We start from the raw sequence: 25,996 nt of genomic DNA, 5'->3' as shown, positions 1-25,996 counted from the left end.
AGGTGCCACAGAACTCTGTTGCTTTTTACAGATCCAGACTAACACGGCTACCCCTCTGATACTCTACATATGGAATTATTCCAGAATAGCTGTTTCGGAATAAATGTTCTGGAATAACTATTCCTAAATATCATGTATGAACACTCTTATTTCGTAATATATTTAATCCAATTTGGAATTGGATACTACTTATTGAAGCGCACAATGCATGACTTATTGAGACTTGTGAAACATCAAAAATTGGTTTTCAAAAGTGAAATTGAGTGAGAGGGCATGGGAAGGAAAGGGGTGGGGACGAAAAGAAGTAGAACCTCATGCCATTCAGATCTGCTGATGATTCTAGACAGTCTAAAATGGGGGAGGGACAATTAACAAAATGAACACAGTGGATGAGCATCCATAATCTTGACTAAATACTCTTTAGTGATGTGTTTAGGAAACGTCTTTTGAACATAATCCACTTTCAGGAAACACATTTTCCAAAGTAATTCAGTCAAATCAACAAAGGCCTTTTGAAAAATTGTACCCTCTGAAAAAGTAAGTGTTTGGTCTAAATGTTTTAAAATAAAGTTTATTTGCGGGTAGGGATAGTGGTTGAAATGATAACTTTTACAATATCTTTAAGTATGTAACTATTGTAATCCAAATGACTCAGTCTCTTTAGAATGGCTCTTTCAAAGTTTTAATTTAATTAGTGGGAAAACAAATCAACCCAGATTGACAAGAAAACCATTAATTAATGACTTTTAGTTTTCTGTCTTTTCAACAGTTGAAATAGCCAAAAGAGATAACAATAAATTATTAAAATTAGATATTTAAAGCAAAATCATATTTACCATACAATTATGGCTGTTTTAGCCTAAGTAGGTGTAAATATATCATCTTCCACTGGAAGAACTGATCTTTCAATATTAAACATCATAGAAGCCAATATTTGAAAGCAATTAATAGGGCCACTTCAAAATAGGTGGAGAAGAGACATACTTATAGCCCCTGTTTTAATGCACAGGAATAGATGGATTTGTTGTAGGATAAAATAAAAATTTTGTTCTTTTTCTAACCACCCACCTAATAAAGCAGTCAGTTGGCATCCAGGAAACACTAATATCAAGTGCAGATAATCAGTTCCTGCTGTTTGCCATTATACAATTAAAGATAAAACAAAAGACTTCATATTCATGTTACTTTCTCATTGTTAAAGTAACTACCTTTCTTGCTTCTTATCTTTGTTACTCATTAGAGGAGCTGACAAAGCAGAGGAAACAGTAATGAAACTATAAGGATGTTTGTTGTCTGTTGAAGTTTTGGTCCTTCAGAACTCATTCCAAGATGAATCCAAGCAGGCATGTTTTTCTTTGTAGGACCTGAAGGAACAAAGCCTGAATTTAAATTCCTTTAAATTAAACAGAAAAAGGTATGATTTGCATGTACTTCATTGCTCCAAAGTACTTCCTTTCAGGCTTCAGCTGAGCACCCAGCTATGGAGTCTCTTTCAAGGGAGTGTTTACAGTTTTGAAAGAGTTGTGAATGGCAGCACTCAGAGAACATTTAAGAAATGACTGATGAGATTTGATGGCACTCAGGAGAGAAAACCTCCAAGTATTCATATGTAAATCCCAGATATTTGCCAGAATGTTGCTTTTAAGTACTGCCATATTTTCTTTCCAAGTGCATATGGAGTAAGTAGATGGAGGTAATGTTCCCCCTAGAGACCCAGAAACTGGTTTTAATGTGAAAGAAAAATGTCAGAGTACTAAAAGCTTTCAGGTTTTTCCTTTGTAAATAAAAGCCTCCAGGGAACTTGAATGGAAAAATTCCTTCTAAAGAGATTATCAAATTTGTTAATTCACTTAATGGTCTTTCCAGGTTAATTGGATTTTGCTAATCAGAATGCTGTCCCGGTGTGTTTACCTTGATTCTAACTTCTTAGGGGCTTAAAATGGTAAACATTTAATGAAGAGAGATCTTCTCTTTTGTTCCACACAAACACAGATACATTATAATTTAGCAGATCTCTGTTTAAATTAAAGGGAATCTGGAAGGAACAATTTTCTGTTACATTATGTACTACATAAAGATTTTCACTGTGTGTGTGAGATATATATATATAGATATATCTATATTACACATAATATAGTATTTTATAATATATATACACACACACACTTTGTATACATAATGCATATAAAATATAGGTCACAATTATTTATATATAATCTGAAAAGAAGTATACCCTGTAACTCCCCCTCAATTCAGAGAGATCTGTTAAATTAAAAAATATTAACCTCTGACTATAGGGGAATTGAGGAATTCTTGAACATCACTCTCACTCCATTAACTTTCTCCGAGAGGTTTAGTATTTCACCCCACACTCTAGATACTTATCCAAATCTTTAAAAACCAAAAATATTAACATGAACTTAGCGCTGTTGAAAGGTGCTGACATACAAAATCTCTTATTTATCCACTGTTCAAGTCCATTGTGGTCAGAGATTGTACAGACTTTCCCATAATATCCTGACAGCGTGCCTCCACACTGAGCTAGAGGGGTCACCTCTAGTGAAGGCAAGTCCCTACGCTTATCTTTGTAAAATTTCCCATCATTGCTACCACTGGTGGGTTTCCACTGATGATAGCAACAGTGAGAACTCCAACGTAAACAAGACCCCAGCAACTGTCAATGTGTTAATCACAGTGTCAACTAGATCTAATTTGCGCAGGATTAGATGACAGAATGATTACACTGCCAGTGGGCAGGATACAGTAGGGCCTGGTCTAGGTCGACGTAGTTATGGTGCTCAGGGGGGCGTGAAAAATTCACAACACTGAGTCCCATAATTAAAGTGACCTAACCTCCATGGCTAGGTCAATGGAAGAATTCTTCTGTCAACTTCTTATCCACTGCTTAGGGAAGTGGATTTTCCATCTATGTGGGTAAAACCCTTCGGTCACTGTAGAATCGCCTACGCTACAGTTGTAGCTGTGCCTCTGTAGCACCCATAATGTAAACGTGGCCTAGCACTCCCATGACTGGTGGGGGTGCAGTGTTGTTGGCACTGGTGGGAAATTTTCTGTCAAGAAGGCTAATGTAGGGATGCCAGTGTAATCTTTGGCCTCTGGATTGAGAGCAAACTCATTCTAATATAGTCCAACACTCATCCCTATTGACCATGAATGCCACCTCAGCTGGACCCCAAGTTTAAGTTTGGTCCAGGCAAAGTGTTAAGTTTCCCCTTATACTGTACATCTGGAATCCTCATTTCTTTCATTTTATTCCCAGTATTGGTATTTGTCAGAACTCAAGAGACTTCCTTTCATTGAGTCAGACCTCCTGTCTTGAGAGAAACCTGGGGCTGCTTCTTGAACGATTCTGAATAATCCTGACACTGCCCAAGTGTTTACTCCCTTCATAGCTGATTACTGAATATGACAGAGGTGAGCTGTGAATAGTAAAAATATGCACTAGAGATGTGACACAAGAATTATGTGTCACATGATAACTGCACATGAATTATGCTTTAGAAAGGAATAATGATGCTTCTTACCACAACCATCTTCCTGGTTTTGAGGGAAACAGTGCAGAATCCCATAAACACATTGGCAGAATAAACATCCTTCCTGGGTCCACTCTCCATGGCCAATGGCACCACAGCTACTGCAGGAGGAGAAAAAAGATTCCATAAACAGGAGTGCTGTGACTGAAAATTGAGTTTCCTCTTTCTCCTTCACTGGGAGATAATCCCTGTTTGTTGCTTACCTGATCCGTTTATCACGTTCACAGTGTCTGCCAGTAAAGTGTTTTGGACATATGCAAAAACTCCCCAGGAAACAGGTCCCTCCATTCTGACAGCAGCTTCTGTTCAGTTTTCTGGCTTGAGTCAAAAGTAGAGAGAGCAGAAAGGAAGTTATCCAAGGAACTAGACTGTCAAACAGAGAGACTTGCCATGCACAGCTAGGTCACCACTAGGAATCTGTCTGGTAAAGAGTTACCATCTGATGGGTTTTAGGTTCCAGTTCTTTGTAGAAGAAACCTGTCCAGCGGGAAGAACCCACTACAGTTGGTTGAACTTGTTAGTCTTTTCAAATAGAGCAAAGATTGAAGTTAATTTCTTCCTAAATCAAGGTTTGATTATCCTCACATTCACAGAGGCCCTGAATCCCCGCAGCCATATGAGCAGTATGCCTGGTGTGTACCATTGTCAGGGGCAGAGCCAGCCCCACAGCAGTGGTGAGGAGGAACAGTACTGGCTGCCCCATTATTCTTTAAAATTTGGCCCCACAACCCTCAGTCATGATGGGGGAGCACCAGAGCCAAAACCAATAGAATTGCGACCTGGCACATGGGGGTTGCAGCACTGCTGCTCAGGTTATGACAAAAGGGCCATGGGGCCAAACATGAGCATCGCTGTGACTTCCATGCACCAGGTCTCAATGTCACTCAAGTCTGATCCCACTACTTCCCTGTGATGACAGAGGGCAGTGGGTGCCAAACCTGAATGGGCAATACGGTGACTAGTGCTACTCCTCGTCATTGCTGTGGGTCTAGCTCCTGTGGCACGGCAACCCCTCCCACCTGCTGGAGCCTTGCCCCACCCACAGGATTCACTCAGCAACAGCCCCAAGACCTGCTCAGGGAGCTGTAGTGAGTGCCTGTGTTGGGGAGCTGTCTGGGAGAGGTACAGCAGGGAGCCATGGGTGGAAAGTGGACATGAGGGGATTTTACTTAGGGCCCAGTGATGGGTCTTGATGGGTGACTTTGTTTTCTTTCCTTGTTCTGGATGGGAGTCTTGTTGAAGAAGAAACTTCGGCCTGGAACCCCCAGAGGTACCTTGCATTGTACCTATCATATGAAAAATTTTGGGGGTGTCTCTTCACAGACGTGGTACCTTTTAGAGCCCAGTTTTGCCTGCTTTGTGGCTAGTAGAGGACTTCAGTCTCCAGAGGTGTCAATCTAGTACCTTTCACAAACACTTAACTTGCTTAAAATAGAGGAACAACAAGGAGTCTGGTGGCACCTTAAAGACTAACAGATTTATTTGGGCATAAGCTTTCGTGGGTAAAAACCTCACTTCTTCGGAAGTGTTTCAAAACATTTGCATCTGTTGGTAAGATATTTACATGTGAATTATTGAGAATATAAAAGAGTTTGGTTGACAGAGAGAATATGGACTGTGCCAAATTACAGCAGAATGCTAGAAATCTTTCATGGAAAAAAAGTTCAGAAGTGTAGATCAGATAGGACTGGATTCCAAAATGAAATAACAGAGATAGGAAGATATTACACAGGTTTTAAGATCTAAAATGTGTGTTAGTACAGAGATTATATAAGGGCTTCTGAAATATGCTGGGTTAAAACAATGGAGACTAAATCCCATTTATCTACAGAACAGGGTATAGCACAAGCATCACCCACTAATATGCATCAAGCCTGACCTCTGAAGAGTTCTTTATAGTATGTTTTCCATTAAAGAGGCGGGGAAGTATAAGAATAATTACAAGAACGTGCTCTCTGAATCATGGCAATAGCTTTCAACACAGCTCCCTCGATATTTACATAATGAAGAGTATTTTCTTATTTAGATAGCGTGTGGGGGTCTTTTTTTAGTTGCCTTAATAACAATCAAACCAAAGCAAACGTTTCTGGGAAGAACAGAATTCATAAGAAGATTTAATATGAGTGGCAATGGCTCTCATATGCCAGAGAAGCACTTATTTCTGAATTCTTCTCACTTCTCAGATTTGTACACTTCAAGCATGGCCCCATGCAGAGGGGCATATCTCTTTTCATGGAGCAGTTCTAACTGTGTGATGTGATTTTTATGACTGACTCTTGTGCATACATTGTAGCCTGTTCCTGCTAATAAGCTACATCATGTGCAGCATTCTTAAATTATTCATTATTTGTATTAGTGTAATGGCTCAGAGCCCCAGTCACGGACCAGGACCCCGTTGTGCTAGGCCTTGTACAAACACAGAACAAATCAATTAAGAGTTATATCATACAGTTCAAGCTTCTCTATTTTTAACCTGGAAACACGAGATTTTGCAAGGCAGATCAGATTACTGATCCACCTAGTGTGGTATCCTCTGTCTGGTAATGAGAATTGCTGATGTTTCAGAGAACAAAGTCTTGCCTGCTTCCGTAGTGCACCTAAGCAGTTTTGAAGAGCTGTACTGTACATTAGAGAGATTCCTTCTCAGCCCCGTAGTTCATGCCCAGAAGTATGCAAAATGATTCTTTATATTGGAATTTATAATTGCATATGCATGCTAAGTTACACTGTTATGCAGCCCCTTTAAAAAAAAAAATTAGCTACAGTGCCTGACTAGACTATATACTGTGCTACTGAGGCTACGTCTACACTGCACTTATGTTGTTAAAACTTTTGTCACTCAGGGGTGTGAAAAATTACCTCCCACCCCCAACCCGAAGGGCAAAAGTTTTAATGACAAAAAGCACCAGTGATTTGTCAGTGGGAGATGCTCTCCTGGTGACAAAGGCCTTGGCTACACTTGAGGATTAACAGTGCTGCCGTGGCAGCGCCGTGAAGTACGAGTGTAGTCGTGCCACCAGCGCTGCGAGAGCTCCACCTCTCCGAGGGGAATAGCTTGCAGCACTGCGAGCGAGCATGCGGCACTGCAGGTGCTGATTACACTGGCGCTTTACAGCGCTGCACTCGGGGGGGGGGGGGGTGCGTTTTCACACCCCTGAGCGCAGCAAGTTGCAGCACTGTACAGCGCCAGTGTAGCCAAGGCCAGAGCTACCACCCATCCTCGAGGGTAGTTTTATTTTGTCGGCAGGAGAGCTCTCTTCCAGCGACGGAGAGCGGCTGCACTGCATGCCTTACAGCAGCAAGGCTTTAGCGGCATGGCTGTGCCACTATAAGTTGTGCAGTGTAGACATAGCCTAAGTAATGCAATTGAGGACAAAGGTCTGGACATCACTGGAGCCTGCAGTTCTTCAATTAAGATTTCTTTAGTTATTGTAAAAAAATAGTTCAATTTGGATCATGTATACAGTGAAGCTTGACTCTTCTCCCCTTCCCCCCACCTCTAGGATGCAAATAATATAACTGTGAGCATAGAAAAGAATATTTTTTTTGATCATGTACCAATCAGTATTTAAGTGGCAACAAAACCCTAATGGCATGCTCCCATCAAAAGAGATGATTTGAGCCAACTTTCTCAACTTCCCCTTCGTCTGTTTGCAACCAGCAAAAGTCAGAATGAGGTGTATGACATATCACCTTTAACCCTTTCCATCAGTTACAGCATTAGTGCTGAAATGGACTAACAGCATTTCTTGATTATCCATAGGGCTACATTTTCCAAGTGTCACAGGATATTTTGATGGGATTTTGGGTGGCTAAATGCCATACAACACTTTGACAAGTTACAGATTGAGGTCAGATTTATACTGTATTGCCAAGTCTGAGTATTTAAAAATCAGAAGTGTCACACCAAAAACCATCATGAGTGGCATACAAATTAGAAGATTTAAAAAAAAAAAGGTTACTTTTATTTGCCTTCTCATTTCTAAGGCATAGAGTTGGCCACATGGTTTATATTTAATTTTCACCTGTGAGTAGCTCTACTTTTTAAAGAACTCTAATCTGTTGTACAATTTTCAGTTTTCAAGACAGCATTTAATCAGATCATAAACCAGAATTTTGAGTGTTTCCCACTTTCTGGGCACTTGTCTGCTATTCATTTATTCCGTGTAACTGCATAAGATTTTAGAGCCAATTTTTAAATGTGGCCACATGCAGCAAGGTCCATCTGCAAAAATATGTATATACACTCCTTATGTGTGCAAAAACATGCATTTCAAAAGGTGTATCTTGAGTGCATATGGGATGAATGCACAACATAATCCATGGAATTTACTGTAGAATCCATATCTTCCTGCAGAATTTAGATTCAATTTCTATTAAGTATATATTTCTATATACAATGACACAGGTTATTCATTCAAATATCACTGTGTATGCAAATACAGAGTTGTGTGCATCCAACAGGTGGGCACAGAAGTGTAGCCCTTGATTTTTTTAATATAACAAAGTCAGGTTATTATGCAATGGTGCCTGCGTGAATGGGTTTCTCCTTGAGAAGCTAGTTCGCATTGGACATGAAAAACCTGTTGCCTCTCAATACAATGATTAACTTACCATCTGTAAGCCCAATGAAAGGTAAGACTTCAGAGGGGTTCCTCCTTCTCCTCTCAGAATTGAGATTATTTATATCATTAAAGGTGGTTAAGGAAGTGTTTGGATTTTTCTGGTCTGGGTTATCATCACGGTTCTCCCCCTCACAGCCTTTAAATATATATATTAAAAAAACAACAACAAAAATTTAGGTCAAACTCTCAGTGATGGCTAAACTGTAGATTTAGCTTTGATAGCTGCAATAGATGGTGTTCAAATAAAGTTCCCATGCAAGTTTGAAGTGGTGATGAAGATATTATCCCATCATGGTATGGAAGCTGGTCAGTATTTTATGTACCTTTGTCTGTTTGTTTTTCTAGGATTACCATATCTAGCCGAAGAGTTGGGGAGGAGCAGAGCCGCCGCAGCCGGAGGCTCTGCTCCTCCCCTGACTCTTTGGCTCTGTTTAAGAGCCGAGCTGCCTGAGCACTACCGGCTTCGGGCAGCCCCCTTGCCTCCGGACCCTGCGCCGCCGGAGCCCGGGAGGGGAAGTGCCCGGCTGGGGTCCGAAGGCAAGGGGGCTGCCTGAAGCCCATAGCGCTTGGGCAGCTCGGCTCTTAAACAGAGCCGAAGAGTCAGGGGAGGAGCAGAGCAGCCGCGGGAGGGGAAGTGCCCGGCCGGCATTTTCCCGGACATGTTCGGCTTTTTGGCAATTCCCCCCGGACGGAATTGTTTCTGCTTCAGGGCTTGATCTAATTCTCATTGCCTGCTCTCAGTGAGAGGTGGGACAGGTAAAAAGGTTTTTTGAAATGTTCTGAAATATCTTGCTGAAGCTTAGTAGTATTACAATAGTATCAAGCAGCTCCTAACTAGGGATCCAGGCCTACTGTGCTAGCCACTGTACACACATAGTTAAAAGTTGCCCCAAAACACCGATATCCTGAGACACCAATTCTGTCCTCAGTTGTGTTTAGAGTGGAACTGACAACTGATTCAGGGTGCAGTGTTAATGGAAGACCCCAATCCTGCAAACAATCTGGTACATGCTTAATTACAGGTTTCAGAGTAGCAGCCATGTTAGTCTGTATCCGCAAAAAGAAGAACAGGAGTACTTGTGGCACCTTAGAGACTAACAAATTTATTAGAGCATAAGCTTTCGTGGACTACAGCCCACTTCTTCGGATGCATATATGCATATGCTTATGCTCTAATAAATTTGTTAGTCTCTAAGGTGCCACAAGTACTCCTGTTCTTCTTTTTGTACATGCTTAATGTTACTCACATGAATAGAAGCATTTAGGATTATTCACATATGTAGGTGTTTGCAGGGTGAGGGTAAAAGCAGTATTTGTTTTGTATGCTAGCTATTTGCAAGTAAAAGTATTCAAAGTGCACAGAAAAATACATTTTTTTGTTAAGAAAACCAGCAAAAGCAAAACCGGGGTTGGAGGGGGGAGAGAAGGAGTTCTCTTACCATTTCCAAATTGGATTACTTGTAAAGATAGTGCCAAGCTTAAAAGACACCTAAAACACAAAATGATACATATAAGGGAATGCTGATCTCACTAAAAAGAAGTTAAATTATACCATCAAAGGAGCAATAAACCTAGCATTTATTATGCTCAACAATCCTGGAGCAATATAGGGTTTGAGGAAGGGAAATCAACACCTACTTACTACTACATTGATGAGTACAAAAGAAAATGATAGCTATAGAGAAAGATAAAATTGAAGTTAAGGATCTTAAATATAAGATTTTATAAAATATCAATACACTGCACTAGAATGAATGAACACAGGCATTTTCCAGACTGACTATGTATATAAAGTAGCATTAGCTTACCTAATAAGCAGCATTTTTCCTCAGGTCAGTCTGTATTTCTTTCCTTTCCTTACACCTGAAATCCCTCTGATGTATTTTTCACACCACAGTCCACACAATGAAGAACTCTTTCTGACAGAAGGCAGACTAAAGCTACTCCCTGCACACCTCAGCTCACAGGGTAATGCTTATCCCCCTGAGCTTTAACACTGAGTTGACACTGTATGTATTCCCTGGCTCCCTGCAGGAGGTCACTTACAATTAGCACCTTCCTACTCTCTCCTCCCACCTCCTCACTTGACCTCTTCTCATTAACTCAGCAATTTACCAAGAGGCCAGAGGGGTGATGTTATACAGGCCCCATTATGGGGTGGCCTTGGGGCACCATAGTTAAGGTTGAACCGAGCTTTCAGTTAAAAGCTAATTTTCAAAGTGCTCTAATATCCACATGCACACTCAGATTGTCTTGAAAATTTCTGTGCATCATCAGGATGCAGGATGATAGGGTGCAAATTTGGAGTCTTTTGATCAAGATATAGAGCCCAGAAAAAATTAAAATGAGTCCGAAAACAGCAAAGGGACCATATTTGGAGTTTTTATATGTTAGTTTTTGTGTAATATGCTACCTTGTTTGGGGCCTTTTAAATATTATATACAATATTTTAATGGTTGGCAATTTATTATTTAACTGTGCAGTCCGATAAGGACCTTGACAGGTAAGGGACAGATCTTAGTGACACAATAATAATGTATTATTTATTAGATTATAAAATGTGCATATCCCTAAATAAGTGCTTGTCTACATGTAGAGTGTCATGGGTTTAACTTAAGATGTGATTTTAAACAGATTTAGTTACACTTGTGCAAAAGGCCATGTAGACACACTTGTTTCTGTTTAAACCATGCTTTATTTTGGTTTAGTTTAAGGAATAGGTTTGAATGAAACTGAAATAATTCCACACAGGGATTTGCACCAGTTTGACTAAATGAGTGCAAGCGTGTTTGCAGAAGACCCTCCATGCTCTATATTAGTAGAGGCCTGTTGCACTTATTGGGTGTATACCTATCTTGAAGTGGTTTCCTGTTATTTCAGCTGCAGTATTGCCAACCGAAGCATTTATCATTCATGAATTCAGACCCCAATATTGTTGTTGCTTTAAAAATTATATGATTTTAAACAGTAATAAATTTGGAACTCTTTTTTGCTTTCTGGTGTTTGAGCTTTCAAGGTTCATATTTTCCAACTTTTCTCTGCAACAACAAAGGTTAGAAACTTAATTTGTATTAAATGAAGGCTAAAATTCTCATGTTATCCAGGAGCGTAGGCTTTAACAAAAATCACAAACACCATGAGGTGTGCAGTAAAATTGCAAGAAGTAGAAACTCTGCAACTGTGCCTCAGAAATAAACCAAACATTCTGAAGTTTCCATTTCAAGTAAGTTAGTTAATATAACGGGGCTATTGAATTTCTGTTAAAAACAGGAGCTGGTGTGATAGTCTTGTCCAGTTTGTTTTTGCCTTCAGAGTTCATTGGTGAAAGAGAACCTATGTAAAGGTATAATAAGGAAGGAGAAATTTACAGTACTCACTAATCTCACAAAGCAATTCATTTTTCTTGTAATGATTCCCTCCCTAATTGACTCCCAATTGATCCTCTCTCTCACCATGATTCTGCTCTCTCACACCTATACAAGTGGCCTATAAACAATGATCTTCATTAGCTTTCTGCATTTAAAAAAAAGAAGTTTACAGCCTAAGGAGAGTCAAAGACTTGCAAATTGAAGTAATATTTGTTTCCATGAACTTTGACTCAGGATAATGATGGTAAACAATAATTAGTACCTGATATTTATAGATCTCAAACTATGGGCCACTTATGTGAGTGGTTCCATTCATTTCAATGGGATTAATCATCACAGATAAGGTGAACAGGCTCCTGCAAAGACTTAAGCACATGCTTAACTTTTCATACAGAGGGGTTCAACAGTGCGTATAAAGTTAAGCATGTTCATGAGGCCATGTCTATGTTACGGGCACTACAGTGTCAGGGCATAGCTACTGCACCATAGCTATGCCGCTGCAATCTCATGGTGTACGCATAGGAAAGTTTTTTTCCCTCTTTGTAGAAACTCTGTCTCCCCAAGCAATGGTAGCTTAGTTGACAGAAGCATTCTTCCATTGAATTAGCTGCATCTCCACCAAGGGTTAGGTCAGCATAATTATGGTGCTCAGGAGTGTAGATTTTTCACACCTCTGAGCACCAAAGCTATGTTGGCCTAAGTTTTAAGTTTCAGAGTAACAGCCGTGTTAGTCTGTATCCGCAAAAAGAAGAACAGGAGTACTTTGTAGACCAGAACTCAGTTTTTGCAGCACTGGGATCTTAGCCACTTCCGGGGTGTAAGTACATAGCAAACATGCACCATAGCTCAGAACAGAAAGTGAAGAATAGCAAAGGAGTAAAGAAAGTGAAGAATGTATCTGAATGTCCAGGGAGAATTTTAGATAGGCAGAATGCAATTATTTGAGTGTGAATTCATCCGAGACGCTAGGCCTAACAGTCCTATCTCTTGTTAAAGTGTTAGAGGAGCGGTAATTACCACAAGCTGTCTTTGGTTTTACTTTTCTTCCTCTGGAAGAGGAAAATTCTGAAAAGCAGGATAACTATGTCAATGAGGGGGTGATTTTTACTGAAGTAATTATACCAGTACAAGCCCTAATATAGGCACAATTAGATCAGTATTAAGCTATTTTATATTAGAATAGCTTGTTTCCCTTCCTGTACTGAAATAAGCTGTACCAGTATAAAACACATTTATACTGAAATAACTCCTTGATGGTACAACTTTCTAATGTTAGAGAAGGTCTGAGGCTTGTCTACACTTAAAAAGCTACAGTGGCACAGCTTCCCCATTGCAGCTGCACTGCTGTAGCGCTTCAGTGTAGACACTACCACGCTGATAGGACGGATTCTCCCTTTGGCGTAGGTAAATCCACCTTCCTGAAAGGCGTAGCTAGGTTGAACAAAGAATTCTTCAGTTGACCTAGCACTGGACTTTAGGTTGGTTTAACTATTCAGCTCAGGGGTATGGATTTTCCACACCCCTGACTGACATAGTTAAACCGACCTAATTTTCTAGTGTAACCCGGCTTGAGTCCCCTTTTTTTGTGGTTTAACTTAATGCATTTTAGAAGTAGATTAAACTAAACCACACAAAAGGCATTTTGGATGCAGAATAAGAGCATCCACATGGGAAGCTAGTGGCGGAATTCTGCAATAGCTTATTCTGGGCTATTTCCCCATGTAGACAAGCCCTGAATCTCCTACTCTTGAAGATGCAAAATAATTATGCAGTGACCATCACAAGCCCTCAACAACATATTGCTAATGGAATGGTTAATGTGAAGTGGTTGTGGTTAGCTAATGAATAAACTTTGACTGTTCCAGATATTTATTACATAGATGAAACTTTTTTTTTGTATTTTCTCTTCTTTTGTTTGTAGCTTAAGTTTGCTTAGATCAGTGTCTGAAGGTTATTCATTTTTGACCAATTGATCAGACATTGTTTTCAGAAATCTACATTTATTATAAAGCTTAATAAAAATAAAATTGAAAAACTTCACTGATGGATTTGTTGGAGATGCTGCTGATGATGTTAGAATGAAAAATGCATCTCCTTGTTTTCTCTTCTGAATTATGTTACATTTGATTTTAAATGCAGCAACATGGTGAAAGCTGACATTTCTGGAGGGGTTCAGTACAATTTAGCAGCTCGTTAAAAGCTAATAGCTCTAAGGTGTGCCTGGGACTAGCAAGACAATTAGCACCAGGAACCCTTGACTTTGCTATTGTTGGGGTCTATTATCATGTTGCCATTTCCTTGGTTGTATGAAACCAGTGTGGTTTCTCAGAGGCATAGATTAAATCTCAAGAGAATTACATCACAATAGTTAACTAATTCATTATTATTTCAGCTCCATCAGTACGAATTAATAGATTCCCTTAATGCACTTGCTTTTTAAATGAGTTTTACTGCTTAAGAAAGTATTTAATCTTTCCCCTCCTTTTTAGTGTGGATTTATTACCAAGGACACTATCAATTCAGTGTATTGCTATGGAATAGCAGCCTAATAGCAATGTAAATGTAAACTCTAATAGCTGCATTATAATCATAAACTTTGCATGCTGTACCCAGTTATTTGCATGAAAGCATAGTGTATAAAGGAAGTTTAAGTGGAACATGTTCTGAATATGTCAACTGGTGATTAGAGAATCATAAGACATACCCCTGCTTACAGAACACAAAAAGATCAAACTATTGAAGGATGATCTTATGACTGAATTTTAGGAAATTTGGGTTCTGTCCTTGGCTCTGATACAGATTTCCACTTTGACATTGGACAAGTTACTTCACTTTTCTGTACCTCAGTTTCCCATCTGTAAAACTGGGATAAAAATGCTTGCTTGCCTCACAGTGGTATTGTGAAGTGTCATTAATGTATGTGAAGTGATGTGCATCATTAGAGAAATCTATAAATTAACAGTAGCTGGCAAATAAGTTGTATAAATCAGTGGTTCAAAAAACTTTTGTACTGGTGACCCCTTTCACATAGCAAGCCTCTGTGTGCAACCCTCCCCCCCCTTATAAAAATCTAGCTCATTTAAATTGTTTCTTATACAGAATTAAGTTCTGAAGGAAAGAGATGCTCATAAGCTGTTTAGGCCTCTTAAAGTTACCTTTTCGAAAAGCTGGTAAACCCCATTCACTTTCTGTGGGAGAGCCGATGCAAACAAAAATTAATTGAATATTTACTAATAATTGATTAGAATAATAAATATCCTAGTCAAGTTTCAATGGAAGGTATAAATGTCTTGTTTTTCAAAAGCTGACTGTGCTACAGAGAGGTCATGTACGGACCAGACAAAAAATAAAACGAGTGAACTTCCTGCTAATGAAATTCGGGAAATTGAGCAGGAAACATTGCCCAAAGACCACTGGGATAGGGCTCAATTATGCCTCTGCAGAAACAGAGGGGAGGAGAGAAGGGCACATCATCTTAGCAATGGTGCCTTGGAGGCATATCTTTTACAGGTATAATGCCTACTGTGGGCTGATGGAGCACAGTGCGAAGTGAGGAGGGCACTATGCCTTTAAAAGTAGTAGCAAGCCCAACATACAGTACAAGTGTGTAGAGAAGGGGGGAAGCTTGTGGCCACCCAGAAATGTTTTGTTACATGGAGGGCTTGATCTTTAAAGGAAAATCAGGCTCAGCACCCATCTGAGTTTTCCTCCCAGGTTATTGGACTTGTAGTACAGCGATCAGGTAACTCGCTATAAATTGGGACCAAAGCCTGCTGGGAAGAGGGAAGCAGTGCTACCCGGTGGAGAGGGAAAAGGGGGTAAAATTCTATAGGGACCAGGGCTTGGGCAATCCCTTGTTGAGAGAGAATCAGGGAATAAGCACAGAAAAGGCTCAGCTGAAGCCATGTGAGAAGGCCTGGAAGAAGACCTGGGGAAAGAGCAGCAGCACACTGGCAGGGGTTTACTTGGACTAGAGGTAGTGGGTGTCCTCAGATGGTGAGGTGGATGTGCTAAACTGCACCTCTCTCTCTCTCTCTCTCTCTCTCTCTGGGGCTAGTCAACGCTGTACCCATCACTAGCCCACTCCACAATATGGGGAGAGAAATTGTACCTGGTCTTTGTGACAGTGTGTACTCCCTCCCCAGTCTAATAAACTCACAATGGGAGTGGCATAATTTAGCCTGTAGCATTAGGAACCTTCCAGTTATTCACTGTCGGGTTCTACTTTACTAATTGCCTTTTAAAGTAAGTGAGTCAATGAGTCATAGTCACTTTACAAAGCAATTAAAAAGGATTAGAGTGTCCTAAAGAGGCAGATTATGTCAGAACATTATATTATATTACTTTCCTTATTACTGCACCATCACGGGGAGTACTACATTAATTAATTAAAAGTTGTAGTTTCCTCTTTAATTAAAATTAGTTTCTAAAGGTGAACTGCAAAACTTTTGGGAGGAAGGAAAAGGAGGAAGGAAAAGAAGAATTGAAGGCATTATATAAAGTCGTTAAGTCTTATATCTATCGCCTATGTCACTGAGTCTTTTTTTTTTGTAGTCTTTCACTATAAAACTTTACCCACAGATCACAGTTGTTAAAAATTGAGTTAGTTGACATGATGCTGACCACAACTTTGTATATAGAACAGGACAAGTCATGTTCCATATCATGTCAGCTAATTGTGATTAAACCCTAACGGTCTGTGTTGGTTGAAAAATCATGCACAACATCATGTCAGCTAACTTGATTCTTCATAGTCATGTTCAAACAATGTAAAATATTACAGTGTAGGCCCCTCCATCCTAACTGGGTGTATTTTGCATTAGAGAAGTGTACCACAAGTCACTGAAGCAAGTGCCACTTTCTCCAAAGAGATGCCAGGATGAATGCTCAACTCTCACTCAGGAAAACAATCTGGATGTATCAGAGGCAGTTGCAGCAAAGCAACAGAGGGAGCCTCAGCAGCACATGTGGGAGCCAGGGACTGATACCACATGGATAGAGTTCTTGTCACAATAGTCATGCCCCTCCCGGTTATCTCTGGGAAGTCTGCTTTATTCAGTACTTGTGGCTGACATTCACCAGGTTTTGAGACAGGGCCACAGCCAGACTCAGTGAGCTGAGTTTTAGTCTCATCTTGGGCTGAGAGGAAGGATATATATCTGAACGGCAAGTCTGAGGCCTGGTTCACACTAAGCCCCCAGTTCGAACTAAGATACGTAACTTCAGCTACGTGAATAACGTAGGTGAAGTCGAAGTATCTTAGTTCAAACTTAAAAGTACTTACCGTGGGTCCACACACGGCAGGCAGGCTCCCCCGTCGACTCCGCCTACTCCTCTCGCAGAGCAGGATTACCGGCGTCGATGGTAAGCACTTCCGGGATTGATTTATCGCGTCTAGACAAGATGCGATAAATCGATCCCAGAAGATTGATTGCTGGCCGCTGAACCAGCGGGTAAGTATAGACGTACCCTGATATTCAGTCGTTCCAAAGAACAGATCTGAGCCTGCAAACTCATATGAGGAGTCCTACTGAAGCCAATAGAAACCCTTGTGTGAGTGAGAACTGCTCATGTGACTAAGGAGTTGCTAGAGGTGGCTTGTTCCAACACACATTTCCTTTTTTGCCTCTACCTGTTACAGCTTGCTGTGTAAGGACTGCACTGGACTGGGCTGGACTAAGAAGTAATTTGCTATTGGCTAGTCTGACATAAGTCTTCAAATCAAATCAAACAATGTGGAATCTTTGAAAAGACAGTGACCCGAGACTGACATGGTTTCATAAAAGTTTTACGTTATTGTCATTGGAGCTGGTGCATAGGGCTTTGGCAGGCATCCTGGCTCATATGAATGGCAAAGAGCTGTGGGGACCTTCTGGTTTTAGGTCACGGGACAGTGACTGAAGTGTTGTATCATCTTTGGGTTGGGTTTTTTTGTATCATTCCTTAGTGGGCAGGTGTCCCCATCACCAAGCCAGAAGCCAAGATGGTCCAGGGTATTCTTATTGCCAGCCTCAGAATAGAGGCTAAAGACTAAATGGATGTGGAAATGAAGGTACCCTTTTGTGCCGATGGGTTGGTCACTCAGGGTTTAAGAATATCGACAGTGTGGTATGGAAACTTGGAGGGCTGCTGTCCATGCTTTAACTTTTCTGTGGAGAAAGAACTTTATTTTTCAGGCCTCTCAATTCCACGCCTTCATAAGCACTAAATTTACCTTTTAAAAAGAGACCGATCAAGATTTTCATAGTGATTCTGGGTGATTCATTTGTCGGGTGCTCAACTTGAGATTCCTTAAAAGGTCCTTTACTTACAGAAAGTACTTAGCACCTCAGCATCCTCTGACTATCAGTACCCTTCTAAAGCTATTTCAAGTTGGCCACCCAAAAATGGAGGCATCCAGAATGACTAGTCACTTCTGAAAATCTTGGCCATTAATGCAAATAAATATTTAAAAGATGTAGCGGATGGTCAGCTAGCCTGTGAACATTGTGCGACAACCATTTATTTCTTCCCATACCTTGAAATTGGAAAATGGGCTGATTATTCAGTAATGCATCTCCTCTACTAACAGGTGTACGCTCTGTCTGTGACTAAGTTTATGGGCCAATCAGGTGATTTTGAGTCAGCTGCTCTAACTAGCACTGGTTGAAAATTTTCCAGCAAAACTTTTTCCAATAGAAGATTGGCTTTTCAATTAACTCTCCCCCCGATCCCACCCCAAGTGTCTCCTTTCCTCAAAACTGTTCAATTTTCTGGCCAAAAACTGAAGTTGGGCGTTGGGGCTTTGGTGAGAAGTTGAAATTTTCCACGTTAAAAAATAAATAAATCAATTTTCCAGTTAGCTGTAGGACTAACCAATGTAGCACAGAAGCAACTCCAGTCCCCTCAATGAGACTGATGTGGGGTGACTGCTCCCCTCTGTAAATGTGAGTCTGACCAAATAGAGTAACCTTTAGTCTAGTGGTAGCAAACTCAACAGTTCCAAGTAGCTGCGGGAGAAACAATCTGGATAAAATAAGAACCTTCACCTCCACATTTGAGTGCAAAGCCAAATCCTTTGTGTGAGATTCAGGAAACATTTTACTAACTCTTTTTGTAAATCACTTCTTGGTCTGGCCACACTCTGAGCTTTCTGGTTCCATGTTGAGCCTGACTTGTGACTCTGAATGCTCTCCTGGCTGACATTGCAATGGTGGAAGCTGTGTGCTGGCAAAAGTGATATCTGTAAAATTTTCTAGCGTAGGTATGGCCCAGATGGACCCAAGTATGTCTTAACTCATTTGTACTGAGGAGCTGGAGACTTTTATTTGCATTCCCTTGAGCTTGAGTTTAATGAAGTTATAAAAAAGGAGATCAAGGTCAGCTTAATTATAAGAATAATTTGTGATGTCCATAACCTATTTGTAAAGGACGATGGTTGTGGGCTGCATAAAACAGCCTCTGCCCAGTGATAACTGCTTCCTGATTTAATCCATTTAGCATGAAAATAATTGGGCTGAGTGAACTGGCTTGGCAAAAGATAATAAACAATGAAAATTTTCACTCAGTTCCCCCAAACAGATGCCTACATTGAGTCTTCTTTGCAGATTTAGTTTGGATCAATGTGTATAAGTTACCATATATCTTCTAAATGTATAAATCATGGTGGGTTTATTTAGCTGCTTTGCATAGAACTGTCCCAAGGGCTCTGTGTCTGTCATGGAGGTCGTGGAAGTCACAGATTCTGTATCTTTCCACGACCTCCGTGACTTCTGCAGTGGCCAGTGTGGCTGACCCCAGGGCCGTCCACACAGCTGGCTCCAGTGCCAGCTGCTCAGATGGCCCTAGAGACAGCCACACCGGCCACTGTTGGAGCGGCTCTGCAGCCAGCCACTGCTGGAGAGGCTTTGCAGCCAGTCGCTGTGGCTCGGGTGGCCCCGGGCCAGCCACATCGGCCGCTGTTCAGGCGGCCCCAGCAGCGGTCCTTGGCCCTGCAGCCCCAGGCAGCTGGTGCCGTGGGCCCCAGGTGCGCCTCACCCTGGATGCACCCGCCACAGTGCCCCCTCCTCATCCACAGTCCTGTCCCCCCCCAAGATTTAGTCACAGGTATAAGCCGAGGACAGGTCACGGCCATGAATTTTTGTTTATTGCCCATGACCTGTCCATGACTTTCACTCTAAATACCCATGACTAAAAAGTAGTCTTATTAATAATATTGTTGTCCCATAAAACAGTGTCTGGAAAAGAACTACCTGAGTAAGCATAGTGATTAAAACTGTGCAATTTGGTTTTGTTACCTACCCAAAACTGTTGCCAAGCTCACTAAGAGTTTGTCTACACTGGCAGAGTTACAGCGCCGACAATTACAGGTCCGATCAGAGAGCGCTGAAGGTAAACTGCTGCACTTGCAGTGGTATTTGGAGTGGTGCACTCTGGGCAGCTATCCCACAGAGCATCTCTTCTTCTTCTGCCTCTAAGCGCTGTGGGAAGATGGAAGGGGTCGCAGGGCATCCTGTGTCCTATTCCAAAGCCCCGTGATGCATTGCTTTGCATCCCAGCAATCCCTGTGCTTCTGTCCACATTCGGCATCATCTTTCAATGGCAGCTCGTGGGCACAGCACTGGAGCTGCAGTTTGCCTTCCGCGCCTTGTGGTAGGTGTTCCGCAGCTCCTTCACTTTGACCATGCGCTGCAATGTGTCCTGGTCATGGCCCCTTTCTGTCATGCATCGTGAAATCTGTCCGTAGGTATCATAATTTCTACGGCTGGAGCGCAGCTGGGACTGTACAGCCTCCTCTCCCCAAATGCTGATGAAGTCCAGCAGCTCGGCATTGCCCCAAGTCGGGGATCGCCTGGTGCATGGAGCAGGCATGGCCACCTGGAAAGATGCGCTGAGACCACTGCATGCATCACCGAGCAAACAGGAAGGGGACTTTTAAAATTCTCAAGGAATTTAAGGGGTGGGGATGATGGTTAATCACTTGAGGTCAGGGCAGTAGAGTTCAAACCGATGACCAGAGAGGCAAGAACAAGCATTGTGGGACACCTCCTGGAGGCCAATCTCAGCGCTGTAATCGATCAGGGTGTCTACACTGGCACCATGGCTCTGTACGCCTGGCGCAGAAAGCTCTACGCCTCTCGTTGGGGTGGTTTTTTACAGCGCTGTAGCTGCACAGTTTCTGCGCACTAAGTGGCTTGGCAGTGTGTACACCTCGGGAGTTACAGTGCAGAAAACTGCTTTACTGTGCAGAAACTTGCCAGTGTAGACAAGGCCTAAATTTCTTCAAATGTTTTTGCAAGGCCTGGGCTAACTTTTGACTGTGCTTGGGCTGATTTGTGCTTTTCAAGGGCTGGGAGGCGAGAAGGAGAGGAGCTTGCTAAAGTAGGTGGTTTTAGATTGATTCAGCTGAGGGGTGGGGAATGCCAGGTGGAGTGGTCATAGCTGATGTTTGCTTGGAGTTTGGGACCTAAATAACCTATATGAATTAGGTGCTAGGCACTTTTATGGCAGCTTAAAGCAGCTATAAACCCAATTTAACCCCGCTTGGGAGGATTCTGTCTGAATAGGGCAATTCTTCTGTAGCCATTGTACTAGCTTCTATATCTTCCCTCTACCCCACTCACTGGTCTACAGGGGATGATGTAGGAGATTTGGCAAACGGGCCATTGCTGGGACACCCCTGTCACTGGTTGATCTTTGACTGCCAGAATTGCCTGTTTAGGCTGTGACAGCTGGGCATAAGGTTGGAGTAGCTAGGCTTCCTGCTGACCCTGAGATCAGGGGAGCACACAGGTAGCTTATAATCACATCTGTTCCTGGTCTTAGTATGAGCACAGCTTGGGTAGACTCGAAAACTTGTCCTGTTGGGTTCATTTGAACCCAAGACTCGGGTTGTGAACCTGTGTGAACTGAAATTAAGAAAAAGCCTTGTAACACTGATCTCTGCAATCTGAAACTGCGAAGTTTCACAGAGTGAAACCTAAGAGTGGGGCAAAGCCCTGTGTAATAAGAGTCCTGCAAGGCATGGAAAATATCAGGGGGTAGGGAAGAGAATCCTTAGTTTACAAGCAGCCAAGCTGTCCACACACCAAGGCCACAGGCTGCAATGCAGGCCATTGAGAAGAATAGCCAATGCTCCCTGTTACACTGTATATAGGGCTTTTGTGTTACTGAATCTTAGTATTCCCATACATCTGTAGTTTCCGGTAAAGATGAAGCGGGGAAAAGGAGTTTCAGTAGGCCTCTGGCTGGCTGAGTTTCTTTTGAAATGATTACTTTAATGCTGCTGGGATTGTATTATTGATGATGCATTAGGGTGCCTGGAGCATTGACTAGACGGCTTCATTTTAAATCTAAATAAGTATTGCATGGCCCCATTGGTCAACCACACTGCATGCCTGTCCACATAGCTCCTTCTGGTGGTGGTGGAAGCTCAGGCTATCAACTGAGATGTCATTTGTAATTGCATAGCATGGTGCCTGGCCCCACAGCACAGAATCTCCACTGCTATTGGCTTCCTGCACAGCTGAGCCTTGGCTTTGAAGTTAATTCTGTGGGCATGTAGGCTGCCCCAGGATTTGACTTTCAATGCATACATTGCATATTAATAACCTGCAAACAGTACAGAGATTATACAAGCTGCTTTCTGTTTGCTTTTCTTTATGAATAGACTACTTCCTTTAATAGACTACCACCTCTTCCTTTAAAAACACCAACTAAAACAGTAGATGCCGCTTATATGTTTTGAAAAAACAGTATTTAATTTAAGTAAATCAAATCAAATAAAGAGCATATTCTTTCTCCTGTTGGGTTCTGATACATTCCTTCTAATTACAATAATCTTAAATGACATGACACATTATTTGGACATGAAATGAACTATGAGATAGTGTAGGATTAGAGCGACATCAAAGCCCTGATTGATTTTCAACATTATGCAAAGCCTCTCATTTTCCTTTTGACTCAGAGCGCCATGCAGATTATAGATTGTATTCAGTAATCATAGGAGTGCTGTTCTTCCCTGGCCATGGATAAATCTGTATCAGCATTCCCCTTATAAACCCCTAGTTTCAAAGGGCTTTATAGTTTGTCCATAAAAATTTGTTCTGTGATGGAATTTGGTATTAAGGTCTCATCCCAGGATCAGAAGAATTTTTCTTTAAACATTTGATTACTGTTTGCCATTTCTGAGATGCTGTCTGAGTTTTAAAATGGTAGAACTCAGTTCCTTAAAGTGCTCCCCACTCCTACAATTCAAAAACAGCTTTATTTTCCAAAGTGAATGTTGACAGGTCATTATTAGACTGTTCTGTGGATTTGTGCCTTTCATTTCCTAGGCAGTGAGGGGTCAGGAGGGTCAGAGAAACAATGCACTCAGCTCCCAGAGTGAACTTCACCTAACAGTGACTCCTGCCACCAAGGTTACTTCACTCAGCTCTCGTGGACAGAAGAATGATGGGATAAAGCAAAGCCCTGTTTTCAAGCAGGAGGGAGAAGGGGATTAAAGTACACTTCTCAGGAAGGTGTAGGCATTCTTTAGGCAGGCTGAGCCAAGGCCATGCACATTGTTTTCACAAGTAAGTCAGCAAATGGTTAGGAGAGATTGGGTTTGTGAGGAAAGTCCTGGGGGTAAACTGGCTGGATTGCAGTAATAAGCAGTGGTGGAAAGGGTGGTTATGTTTACTCATAAACAAAGAGCAAACTGTACGATGACATTTACTTTATATTGAGAAACAGCAAGTCAAGCGAGAACAAAAGTAACATCTCTGTGTGAGAGCACACTGTGTGTGTCCTCTCCGTGGCAGACTGCACAGAAATCTGCTGCTCAAAATGGCTGCCAGCAGCTGCAGACAGCAAACTTCTAGACATGTAAAAGTGCTGTACACAGACAACAAGTTATAATATTTGTAAGCTACACATAGCACAGCTGTCTGCATTGAGACTTTCCCTTTAGGTACAATGGGCCTAATTCTGAGCCTATTGAAGTCAATTGGCATCTTTCCATAGCCTTGAATGGGCTTCAGATCAGGCCCCATGTGAAGTTGTTGCATCAGCCCAGAAGAATCTTTGGGATTGTTCTAACAAGTGCTGTTTGCAGGATGTGAGAAGGTTTGAGCAAAATAAGGGCTGTTTAATGCTCACTGGGGTGTTGTGTAACTCTCAGCTGTAGGGTGACCAGACAGTGTGAAAAATTGGGACGGGGGTGGGGTGTAATAAGAAAAAGACCCCAAAATCGGGCCTGTCCCTATAAAATTGGGACATCTGGTCACCCTACTCAGCGGCGGTCTTGCATTGATTATAAAATGCCCCAAAAGAAACGGTACCATATATACTCGTTCATAAGCTGAATTTTTTTAGTAAAAAAGGAAGCACCAGAGACGGGGGTCAGCTTATGAACGGGTATAGAGAGGGAGAGGTGGGACACAGCCCCTCCCCCCCAACAGAGGGAGCAAGGAGAGGCAGCACAGCCAGAAGGGAAGAGGTGGGGCCAGAGTCTCTCCGCTTCTGGCCACGCTGCTCTCCCCCCAGCCTCCGAAGCAGCTGCAGCTCCGGGTCTGGCAGGCTGCAGCTGTGCCGCTTGGCCCTGCCCCCAGAGCAGGCTGTGGCCGTGCCGCCCGGCCCGTTGGAGCACGCTGCGGCCGTGCTGCCTGGCCCAGCCTGCTGGAACATGCTGTGGCCGCACCGCTCGGTCTGGCCTGCCAGAGCAGGCTGCGGCCACGCTGCCCAGCCTGCCGGAGCAGCTCCAGCCAGGCCAGACACATCCTCCCCTGCCCCTCCCCAGATAAGGTGGATAGGGATGGGATGGGGAGGGGTGGGGTCATGTAGGTGGTGGGCTCAGGGGTTACCCCCCTGACCTCCAGCTTCTCCCCCACCAAAATTTCCCCATCAGTTGCTGTCCCGGCCCGTGAGGGTAAGCAGCTGGTGTGCCGGGACTCTTTGTTTACTTAGGTTTACCTCCATGCCTGTGGACGCTTGAGGTAAACAAACCATGTCGGCCCACCAGCGGCTTATCCTGATGGCTCGGGAGCCAAAGTTTGCTGACCCCTGAATTTTAGGGTCGGCTTATGAATGGGTCATAAACATTTTCCATATCCATCTTGGGGGGGGGGGGGCGGCTTATAAATGAACTGGCTTATGATCGAGTATATACGGTAGTTAACTTAGGGTGCACAATTATACATTTAGGAGCTCAAACAGATGCTTGAGGGATGATTGGAGTACTCTGATGCAAAATGGTTAACCAAGTTTGAAAATTGGTCCCAAAGACTTAAGGTTTTATCCTGCAGACCAACTTCTGTAAAATGGGGCCCTTAATGTGTATGTGCAACAGGTGGACCAACACAAGAGTGGTGATGCCTTTCAGAGAACACAGGTGTAATAAGTAGGGATGAATGGGCCAGTTCAAAATAACACCAGTTCTGAATCTTAGTCCTTCAAATGAACCACATCCAAGCCCTGTTAGTTTCAGATATTACCCGTCCCTCCAAAATCTTTGACTGCCCTTCTAAAAATTATCTACCCTGCTTCTTTAAATTTAGTCATCTGGCCTGGATCTAGTGAGTCTTCTTGTTCTTTACCCCTTTCCCCGCATAGTTTTGCTTCCCAAGAATCCCCTTCCCAATTCACTCCTGATGATATGTTCACTAGATCCCACAGTCTCGGGTGGTCCTGGGCCCTGAATGGTTTTATTTTTCAAATCTCAAGCTTCAGGTCTTCTCTGGATTATCAGAGAGTGGTGGTTGTTGTATGAACAGAGGCAATGTGATCCAATGGCCAGGAAATTGGATTGGGGCTTGATACTTGGACTGGCTGACACAGCTGTGCCACTGACCTTGGGCAAGTCATTTCACTTCTTTTGCCTCTGTTTTTCCCTCCTGCTCTTTCTGTCTTGCCTATTTAGATTGTAATCTCTATGAAGCAGGGACTGTCTCTTACTAAATGTATGGATAGTGACCAGCACAAAGAGGGTCCTGATCTTGGTTGAGGTCTCTGTGTGCCACTGTAATACAAATAACTCCAATACTTTAACACTGTATAGAATATCTAGTAAGACTCATGATGATGAGTGACCTGCTTATCTTTGAACTGGGATGGAGCTCAGTCTGTCTTTCTTTCTTTGCTTTAGGTAGTGCTGCCACTATTAGAAGAAAAACCCCAAACAAACACAATTAGCAGGACACAAAGGAATCACACAGGGCATGGTATGTGTCACCAATGGATGTCACTGTGAAGACATACTCCACTTGTGAAAGTCTGAGGGCACTCTGCAATAGCTGGACATACCCTTCATTAAGGGTATGTCTACACTGGCAAGTTTCTGTGCCACAAGTTATACCACTTTCATTAAAATGCTAGAATTAAACCGCTGTTGCATGTCCACATTGTGCTCCTAGTGATGCTGGAACGCATCCACATTAGCAGTTCTTGCAACGGCAAAGGCAGCAGTGCATTGTGGTAGCTATCCCACGTT

General features: G+C 42.3%; 1 protein-coding gene across 1 annotated transcript; it reads right to left on the bottom strand.

The window, feature by feature from the left end:
- Nucleotides 1-855: 855 nt before the first annotated feature.
- On the bottom strand, nucleotides 856-11,090 carry LOC117879630 (cryptic protein-like). The gene is made up of 6 exons (XM_034774903.1): nucleotides 11,030-11,090; nucleotides 9,619-9,705; nucleotides 8,169-8,315; nucleotides 3,758-3,872; nucleotides 3,546-3,655; nucleotides 856-1,364 (listed from the first exon to the last, which is right to left on the bottom strand). The coding sequence occupies exons 1-6, from the start codon at nucleotides 11,088-11,090 to the stop codon at nucleotides 1,237-1,239; spliced, it is 648 nt and encodes a 215-aa protein (XP_034630794.1). The 3' UTR covers nucleotides 856-1,236.
- Between the last annotated feature and the right edge of the window lie 14,906 nt (nucleotides 11,091-25,996).

This window comes from Trachemys scripta, chromosome 6, assembly GCF_013100865.1.
Source record: "Trachemys scripta elegans isolate TJP31775 chromosome 6, CAS_Tse_1.0, whole genome shotgun sequence".
NCBI lineage: Eukaryota > Metazoa > Chordata > Testudines > Emydidae > Trachemys > Trachemys scripta.
Note: the sequence above shows the minus strand (reverse complement) of the source record. Positions and strands in the feature narration are given on the sequence as shown.